The 10,289-nt window shown below is 40.7% G+C and overlaps 1 protein-coding gene across 2 annotated transcripts in view; it reads left to right on the top strand.

The window, feature by feature from the left end:
* The window catches only part of kirrel3b (kirre like nephrin family adhesion molecule 3b), a 167,295-nt gene that overhangs the window by 152,325 nt on the left and 4,681 nt on the right, over positions 1-10,289 (top strand). The window contains exons 13-18 of one of the 2 annotated variants that reach the window (XM_085916572.1): positions 1,175-1,275; positions 2,393-2,603; positions 4,586-4,693; positions 5,134-5,217; positions 5,517-5,626; positions 6,269-6,355. In XM_085916572.1, coding sequence (XP_085772698.1) covers positions 1,175-1,275; positions 2,393-2,603; positions 4,586-4,693; positions 5,134-5,217; positions 5,517-5,626; positions 6,269-6,355 — 701 coding nt within the window. Of the gene's footprint in view, positions 1-1,174; positions 1,276-2,392; positions 2,604-4,585; positions 4,694-5,133; positions 5,218-5,516; positions 5,633-6,268; positions 6,356-10,289 lie in introns of both variants that reach the window. The other variant, XM_085916570.1, reaches the window with a different exon arrangement.

Raw genomic sequence — 10,289 nt, forward strand, 5'->3', positions numbered from 1 at the left:
AAACCGCAATTATGTATCAGTGTAGAGCTGGCGGAGAGTTTGGAGGTGGTTGGCAAGTGATGCGAGTTGTTCTCACTAATCAACAAGAAGCCTCATGCACCATCCCTCAAAACACACGTCTTTAACCTGAGACATCACTAGAGACTCGCTAAATGTTTGATGATGTCCTTGCCTTGTTTTCTATTGGAAAATCTGCTCTGCTTTCTCCAGCATGGAGAGGGAGATGGTGTCACTTGAGGTTCTTTTGAAATGTAAAACGAAGCGGGCAGGCGAGATTTACCAAAATAGTTGTTGAGTCATCCTTCCATCCTCTCAGGAACGGAATTATGCTGCCGCCAGACCGAGCACAGATTCAACTGTTGTCACAATGCGACTACGTAAAACATAGTTAATCAGTGGAAAACAAACGAGGCGGGAGGAATTGAGTCAAGTGTGACATCTCAATGAGTGTGGTCACCTGGTGTGAACATCCCACATAGCAAATGTCAGGCTGTCCAGCTGGGCTGTTCAGCCCAGGCAAGATCTCTAAAATTTGACATCTTCAATTAATGATTTAAATAACATGACATTCAAGGAAATAGCAGACAGGTTTACATTTTTGTTTGTCGGTAAAAGACATGGTAAAACACAGCAGTGTGTTTATCTCTCCGGGGATATGCAACACAGTATTTCTCCCTGACTCTGTGACATCCCGATTACACCACGAGGTTCTGCACCATTGTAGCCCAGTACGCTTTTTCTTGGTGAAGAAATCAAACAAGCCATAAATCAAAAAATGAAGAAATTGATCCAGAATGAGGTCTTATGCCCTTCATTCAGTCCTTGCATGTCCTTGGATAGACAATACAATGGGAGGAGACATTGCAATACATCTTTCCCATGGAGTCCTGAATTACGAAAGACTTCATCAATCACAGTCCATGAGAACTTGGTCGGAAAACATGAAAAGTTTACCTGGGTTACACCATGAAGACACTGCATAAAAAGAATGAATAGAAAATGAATTCCAACATTAAATGAGGCCAAAGTTTTTCATTTCAGCCCACAATCTGCTGTATTCTACTCTTTTTTTACACTAAAACTTGTGTTACTGTAAATAATTAGACCAAGATGGTTTATCATATATGAATGTTTTATTTTTATCCTTTTTGTGGGTTTGTGTGAATATACACAGGTCCACCCACCATCTCCAGCACTCAGACACAACAAGCCTTGCACGGAGAGAAAGGACAAATCAAATGTTTTATTCGAAGTACTCCACCTCCAGATCGCATTGTGAGTACATTTCTTTTTGAAAGACGCCTTGTGTCTTATCTAACGCTGCTGCATAACCGTTTGTTAAAGAGAAAATGTTAAATACGATTATAGTTTTATGATAACCATTTGTCACATATGAAAAGGTTGAAACTGCTGTGTCACGTTTGATTTACATGCATGCTTTGTTAGCCAGGATCCCATCAAGATTTATGGATCTAATATAAACAGGCTGCTCTCAAAGCTCTAATAATTAATGTGGCGGGCATACCTCCATGTGTGTCTGCGAATGTGCATGTGTTTGTGTGCATATTTCAGGCAAAGGAAAATCAGGTAATTTGGGGTATGTTAGATATTAAAATACTCAAAAAAATTATTTGGATCATATGGATTTCCTTATCACAAAAAAATATTTCATAATGACAAAACTCACCTACAAAGACTAATAAAACACTGGCCTTATTTTGTCAAAGCGAAGCGAGTCACATTTTTAAATTAACAGGCAAGGCATTAAATGAGTCCTAAGGCAAAAACAGGGATTTTAACATGATGGAAAATATATGAAGACCATTGTTATGAAGGAATTACTCAAGAGAAGACTTCATTCCAGTAAATAAATTAAATCAAAGCCAACTGAACCAAACTGGTTTTAACGATGATGTTGGTTAGCGATTATGTTCGCTATTCTTTAAATGACCCAGAGACTCCTTGTCATCACTGTTTTCCCCAATCACCTAATCAACAATAGAAACATATAGGTCAAGACATGGCACCTCCTAGCGCTTCTCAGGGGGCACAGCAATCACCAACATGACAACTGGAATGTCTGGTGAGCAAACATCTTTGACAAAGCAAATGACATAGCAATTTATCAGACCGTAGTGTTTGTATTCTTGGTCAGCGTGCTGGACCTACTGTACCAAATGACATTCATTTCCACAGAGCAACATCCTTGCGACTGAAAAGCATTTTATTAAATAGAAAGCTGAGTTGGCCTACAGCCTTTTTGTTGTTGCTTCAATTCCTTCCACGTGTCATTATGTTCAGTCATTACTCTTCCATATGTCCTTATGCACTTAGAACACACATTTTGAACTATACAGATATCCACTTTACCTTACGCATTCCCCATTCGCAGGCCTGGTCCTGGAAAGAGACGGTGTTGGAGTCCGGAACATCCGGTCGCTACACCGTGGAGACGGTGACCACGGAGGAAGGAGTCATTTCTACCCTGACCATGAGTAATATCGTGCCAGCTGACTTCCAAACCATTTACAACTGCACTGCGTGGAACAGCTTTGGCTCAGACACTGAGATCATACGCCTTAAGGAACAAGGTGGGAGCCAAGGTCCGACAGGTTCCATCTTCCTCTCTTCCAATTCATGTGGATGTTTTGTCAATTAGTAGAGAGCAATTTTTTGTGGTGTCTTGTTTGTGTTGTTGTCAGGAGCAGTGGATTACTGTGGTACATGACACAATGACATCAGACTATTGAAATGGACTGGTGTTACAATGTAACAGCTAAATTCAGCATAGCTATTTGAACCCCTTAAATTGGGACATATTTAAAAAAAAAAAATCATTTGTGAGAGTTTGTGAGCATTTAGCCTAAACTGAATACCACAAATGAGTCATAAACTTGTTTAACAAATCAATGGAGTTCCAACACTATCTGTTTTTACTAGGCAACATTTAGTCCTGCATTAAATATGTCGTTTCCCAAGCTTCGTAAACCAAGACGAAATGTGTGTATAATCTAGCTCCGCTAAAGCTTGACAGTTTTGTGTCTATTGAAAGAGAATGTAGCACAATTTCTCTCTTCAACTATGAATAATATCTTCCAATCTATGGTGCACAGTTTTCATGGTTTTCAAATTTTCATTCATTCATTCATTCATTCATTCATTTTAGAAGGCCTTCACAACATCACAGCTGGTTTGGGGTCCTCATTTTACGTGCATTAAAGCTGAATACGTAGTGAGCAAATTAAGGAACTTAGGTGGTTTGCTCAAGGGCACCTGTGCCGTTAGAGTTTATGTGCATCAAGGGAACCAGACATGAAAGTCTTTCGGTCACATACCATTGTTTTAACCACTCCTCTACAGATGTTCCGGTAATCATGGGTGCGCTTGTGTTAAGCGAGCCCAGTAAAACACCCCAAATAGACATTAAAATGTTTACTTCTTTCTTTGTTAAGAGTCCCTTTTAAAAATTAATACCTCTTTCTGTTGACCTTTTCCTCCCAACCACCGGGAAGGTTGTTTAGTCTTCCCACTTATCGCAAATGATAAATTATATGCTGCTTACGTGCAAGTGACATTGACCAATGGAGACATTAAGCAGCCTTTAATGGTGTAGGAAGAGCACTTGGTTGTTTGGCTTCAGTTTAAAATTGCAGGGAGGTCATAAATGTGGGAAACTCGGGCCCTCATTAAAGTGTTTGATGAGGACCTTTAATGTTGGAGATGTTTGCCCGCTGGTTTGAGATCTTACTCGTCCTCCAGTGTGCTACTCACTGTGCAGACACACATGAGGACTGTCGTGGTTAAATCAATACACACTGGCACACAAGATAATTCTGGGAAGGCACTCAATAAGAATAAATAGCACTCGGGACAATGCTAAAACCAACCCAAATATTCAGATCTTTAACATACAGAGGACAATTACGATGATAGGAAATTTACAGGGTTAGTCCATAATATCTGAGCAAGAATACTATTTATCTTGTGACTTAAGACCGATGTGATGAAGACTTCAAAATAAGGAAATTAAGGTGGCATGCTAGAGGCCTAGTGAATGTGTGTAGATGACGACTTCAAAATAAGGAAAATAGCATGTGTGTGGTAAATAACAATGCGAAAAAAAAAAATAATCTGCAACCTTGCTAAGTCATAAAATTTGAAAACCAATTAAAATCAACCGTCATGAATTTTGTGCCTGCAAATTGTTGGACAATGTATTATATTTGAAGTTGTATAATATTATGTAACTACTTTTTTTAATCCCATCTGCACTGAATGAAGAACTACACACGGGCCGCTAAGTGCATGCTTAATTGTCATTTGAAATCTTTTATCGTTTTAAAGTTCATTATTGGTTAAGTTTGTTTCACATTTTACTTAAATATTGCTTACACAGTTAATCACGGATTTATGAGGGATGTTTCTTTGTTAGACACATTGAACTGTAATTCACACTGCTCCACTGTGTTGTCTAAATGTGTTGCACAGAGTTTTGTTGTAATGTTTTATGAAATCTGTGCTAACATGTTAAAATGTTTACGGCGTCTCTGTTGATGAATTCTCATCGGCTTGTTGTTTATTATAGAATCCCTTCCCGTGGCGGTGATCATCGGCATCGCTGTGGGAGCGTTTGTGGCCGTCATCGTCCTCATGGGCACCATCAGCGCATTCTGTTGTACCCGCTCCCAGAGAAGTAAGTCTGCTCGTCATCATCTCAGCCAGGATAACATGCATGCCAAAATATCATTAAGTCCACCACTTCCACACTTCAATGTCCATCTATTGTAACAGATCTTGTTTTTCACTGAGTCAAACAAAGAGCTGCGATCAAAACAAAGATAAATGACAGGAGCAAAATTGTCACGCTCCAGGGAAAATGAGATCTCTTCTTAAGATGGACATCTTTTTTGTTCTGCAAAGATTATGAGCCAGATTGTGTTAAGGACTCATTTCACGCAAACTCAGTCTGGCTGCATCACATTGGAGGCTATTTGCATCATGCGCTATGTTCACTGCCACCCACCCATGTACCAAGTGACTCAGGTTTGAGACAATCAGCAAGTGTCTCTTTCCAAGAAGCAAACAAATTGTGCTACTGGTCCCTTCAGCATGTCTATTGTCTGTATACTACAGAGGAAGCGCACCTGGTTATGCCCTCACTGCCCGTCTCCATCTGTGCTCACCAGAGAGAACTTGCAAGCAAAATTAAAACAGAAAGTAAGAATTTATCCGACAGTATCATCAGCATTGTCCCTAACACAATGAGCCACCGTGGAAGGTTGTGTGAGATTGCATTTGTATGCAGGACCAGATAATCTTGTGTTGGCAGGAAACAAGTGATTAATAATTGTTGTGTATTGTTCTTTTTCGAAGGATGGGGAGACTATCGCAAACCCAGGGATGTCGCTAAATTCTGTCATATTGCAAACCGCACTAGGGGAAATTAGAATGTCAACAAATACAAAATGGTGTTTATGTGAGCTTATTGAGATAAATGCGTCCTCTGTTTCTGACAGATCTGAAAGGAGTTGTGTCTGCAAAAAATGACATCCGGGTGGAAATTGTGCACAAAGACCACAACGCCGCCAGAGAAAATGAAGAACACGCCTCCATGAAACAACTGATGGTGAGTGTGAGTGTCACAACATACTACTTTCCTTCTTTTCTTGACTTCTTTTGTCACAAATAGAATCCAGATCAAATTAGGTTTTATAGTTATGCATGTGCTTTCCAAACTGAAATTAGCATAATGAATGTACTATACCGGGCCAAGCTGTGGAATTCATTATTTTCTGAGTAAGGCCATAACAAAAAGACACGTAGTCTCTCAGAGGCTAAATCTATCGATATGATGTTGTAGGCAACACTGTTTCCAGTGTTTATTCTGACTGGCTAATCCAATAGTGGGTGTACTTGTATAGCTACATGCCTGCAAGGTATAGAAAGACCCTTTTGGATCTATACCAGGATTAAGGTTTTTGTGCATGCTGCTCTAGGGTAGGGGTATTTGTAGGAAAAAGGTTTTGGGCTTGCCGTCTTTCTCTGCGCAGGAGAAATGAGCTAAGCCAACGCACAAAATACCACTTTGTCAAGAGCAGACTTTTCCAAGTATACATTATTAATGTTACCTGCCAGCCCCAAGTGAAAGTGTTCGACTAATACGAAAAAGATCAAGTGCTAAAAGTTTGATTCTTCCACCTGCAACATTTTCTTGCACGTTGAATGGAAGCATTTTCACAGAAACTCAGACTGCTTGATATTCATGCAGGTGGAACGTGGGGAGTTCCAGCAGGAGTCTGCTCTGAAGCAGCTAGAAGTTCTGCAAGAGGAAGAGAAAGAGTATCAGCACATTAAGGTACAACTCTTGATCAATGACAGCATGAAGGCACTAAAAGTCGGAGTGTGGGAGAGGAATACCTTTGAGCCGCAAAATCATGTTCAGTAAAAAGAAGAAATGCTTTAATGTCTCGCCTATGGTACTTTCCATGTGATTGATCCTGAGGCAGAATGTATCCTACAAGTCCAGTTTTAATAATCAGATGGTGGTTCAATATATAAGCTCCTGACTAAAAAAGGATACATTTTTGAAGATACATTGCACAAATGTGGTAGGACTCTTTCCGAAAGCATACTGTTGTGGCGATTAATTAACCCGATGTCATTCTTTAGGTCGCATTCTTCAGCTTACTATTTACATTTCATATCCCACTCAGTATCACATTAAAGTCTTTTATTGTCATTATTGTTCCAAAAAATGCTTGAGGGACGTTCTAATTCATGTACTACAGGATTGATAAAAAGCAGTCACTTTTTTTAGTATAAAACGATTACATGCAGCTCATGATAGCCCTGGAATATTATAAGTGGAATTTTTCCAGCAACCCTCCCCACCATTGTTGCAAAAACAGGCAAGAGTATTGCTGCAGTGTTTTCACAAACCATATACAGTAATCTTCAATCTTTTTACCCTAATAAAAACTTAAAATCAAGTTGGAAATGGGACCATGATTCTGTGCCAGTATACAAAATAAGCATGAGTCACAGTAACACAGCTTGAGCCACTGTTGGCAGGTAACAACAGACAAGGATGCTAAATCTAGAAACCAGATAGCTGAGTTTAACTCAGTTCTCTGGTTTGATCAGTGGCACTCGTGCCACTGTGTAAGCACATCCTTTGATGTCAATATGCTCCTGCACATATGGAGGAGTTGTATGACAGAAGTGTGGTCAGATAGAACTTCAATCAATATGTCGCCATAAATGTTGTTGTTTTGTTGCAGTTCATCCAATTTACATGCCAATGAGCAGACATGAATGAATAAGTCCTTGCTGAAAAAGGCATTGAGTGTTCAGTTTTACTTCGGCGTTTCAGACTCTTATTGATACGTTTGGTTTCACGCAAGCCGTACAGGTAGCAACGCATAAGAATGGTAATACCTTAGATTTGGTATTATCCCGAGGACTGGCAACCTCTAATATAACAGTACTGCCATACACTACTGTTTTGTCTGATCACTACTTAATAAAATTAGAAATTTTAGTTCTTAGTCAAAGACAAGATAGCAATCAGAATTACAGCAGCCGTAATGTTAACTCCATGACTGCGACTGCGCTATCTGAGCTACTGCGACCAGCAACTGCCGTATTGCCCTCATATGCCGGCTCTATTGATAATCTTACGAATGAATTCAATGCTACATTGTTAAATGCCATTGACTCGGTGGCGCCGCTACGTCTAAAAACTCGCCGTAGACTGCCTACTCCGTGGTTCACAGATGAAACACGTTCGCTTAAACAATTAAGTAGAAAGCATGAGCGCAAATGGCGTTTAACCAGACTTGAGGTTTTCCATCAGGCATGGCGCGACAGCCTCCTGAAATATAAAGATGCGCTTATCTTAGCTAAAACTCGTTATTTTTCGCAGGTCATTAATCTCAATAAGAACAATCCTAAATACCTATTTGATACGGTGGCAAAGCTAACACTACGCCAGCCAACCCCCGATAGCTCCTTTCACTCGGCTGACGAGTTCATGAAATTTTTTGCTCGGAAGATTGACTCCATTAGGGATGAGATCAAGATGACCATTCCGATCACTCAGTCAGGACCGCCGATTACCGGCGCCGATGATCATGCGATAACCTTTTCAAATTTTGAATGCGTGTCCCTCGAAAGGCTTACACAATTAGTTAGTGCGGCTAAACAAACAACATGTTTACTTGACCCGCTTCCAACCAAACTACTTAAAGAATTATTTCAAATCTTAGGACCGTCCGTTCTAAATATAATTAATCTGTCTATCTCCTCTGGGATAGTGCCTACAGCCTTTAAAACCGCTATCATTAAACCGCTACTTAAGCGACCAAATCTTGACCCGGACTGTCTCGGTAACTATAGGCCAGTTTCAAATCTCCCATTCATAGCAAAACTGCTTGAAAAAGTAGTAGCGCAGCAGCTTGTTGATTACATGGTCGCTAATAATCGATATGAATCTTTTCAGTCTGGGTTTAAAGCTAATCATTCCACTGAGACAGCACTTGCTAAAGTGACTAATGATCTCCTCTTAGCTATGGATTCAAATACTTCGTCGGTATTGTTACTACTAGATCTTAGTGCTGCCTTTGACACTGTTGACTTCAATATTTTGTTAGAGCGTCTTAAAGGTTGTGTTGGTATTTCGGGGTCAGCACTAGACTGGTTTCGTTCGTATCTATCAGACAGGACGCACCGAGTGGTCCATGGCAATGCGTCCTCTGAGCTCTATAAAGTTACGTGTGGTGTCCCACAGGGATCGGTGCTAGGACCACTTCTATTTAATATTTATATGACTCCGCTTGGGGACATAATACGTAAATATAATGTTTGTTTTCAATGTTATGCGGATGACACCCAATTATATATGCCATTATCAATGACAGATCCGCGGGACTGTTGTAATCTTGAGGCATGCCTTGCAGAGATCAAGCAATGGATGTCTCTCAACTTCCTTCGTCTGAACCCAGATAAAACTGAGATGTTGATAATTGGTCCAGCTCGTTATCAACATTTATTTAAGGAAACCGCTATAACTCTGGATAGCCGTATTATCACTCAGAGTGATACTGTAACTAATCTCGGGGTAATATTTGACCAAACGCTCTCCTTTCAACAGCATATTAAAAATATAACCAGAATAGCATTTTTTCACCTTCGTAATATTGCTAAGATTCGCCCAATCCTCTCGACCAGTGATGCCGAAATTATTATACATGCATTTATCACGTCGCGCCTGGACTACTGTAATGCATTATTCTCTGGTCTTCCCAAGTCCAGCATCAAAAGTCTACAGTTAGTGCAAAATGCTGCTGCGAGGCTGCTCTCACGGACAAGAAAATTTGATCACATTACCCCAATATTAGCCAATTTACATTGGCTCCCGGTCCATTTAAGATGTGACTTCAAAGTTCTTTTGTTAACCTATAAATCATTGCATGGCTTAGCGCCTTCATATCTCGTCGACTTAGTTGTTCCTTATGTTCCGTCTCGTAACCTTCGTTCGCAAAACGCTAGTTTTTTAGTGACACAGAGGGCCAAGAAAATGTCTGCAGGGGCTAGAGCATTTTCCATTCGGGCTCCAGAGCTCTGGAATGCCCTGCCAATGGATATTAGAACTGCTACCTCAGTAGAAACATTTAAGACACGTTTAAAGACGTATTTCTATGATGTGGCCTTTAACCTCTCCCCGACCCCACTCCCCCACCCCTCCCCGGCTGGGGAGGTGGTTAGGTGACACCCATGCTGACGATGGCTATCTAGATTCTCGTGGACCAATTCACCATGAGGGAACTGCAGTGGAATACCCTCCTGGAGGACACTGCCAGGACAATCGAAGGCACCTCCGACAGCTCTTGGCTTTGGCCTGGGCATCCACTTTTTGGTTTCCATATGATGTATTTTATGTGCCCTCTTTGCATCCATTGCAGCCTGGTGATCCTGAAAGGGGGATCCTTCCATCTGTGGTCCCTTCTCAAGGTTTCTCATTTTTCCCCTTGTAGGGGTTTTTTGAGTTTTTCCTTGCCCTTTTGGGAGCCTAAGATCAGGGGATGCTTTGAGAATTATTGTCAATTGATTGTCTATGTGAAGCCCTTTGAGACTGCTTGTGATTTAGGGCTATACAAATAAACTTGACTTGACTTGACTTGACTTTGGTGCATGACTTCGACAAAAGTAAGAAATCTACAAGGGATATAGCAGACTGTGCAGGTTCTTCCATTTGTGTGTGTGTGTGCGTGCGTGTGTGGGTGTGTGGG

This window comes from Syngnathus leptorhynchus, chromosome 7 (assembly GCF_054491065.1).
Source record: "Syngnathus leptorhynchus isolate UIUO chromosome 7, UIUO_Slep, whole genome shotgun sequence".
Taxonomy (NCBI): Eukaryota; Metazoa; Chordata; class Actinopteri; order Syngnathiformes; family Syngnathidae; genus Syngnathus; species Syngnathus leptorhynchus.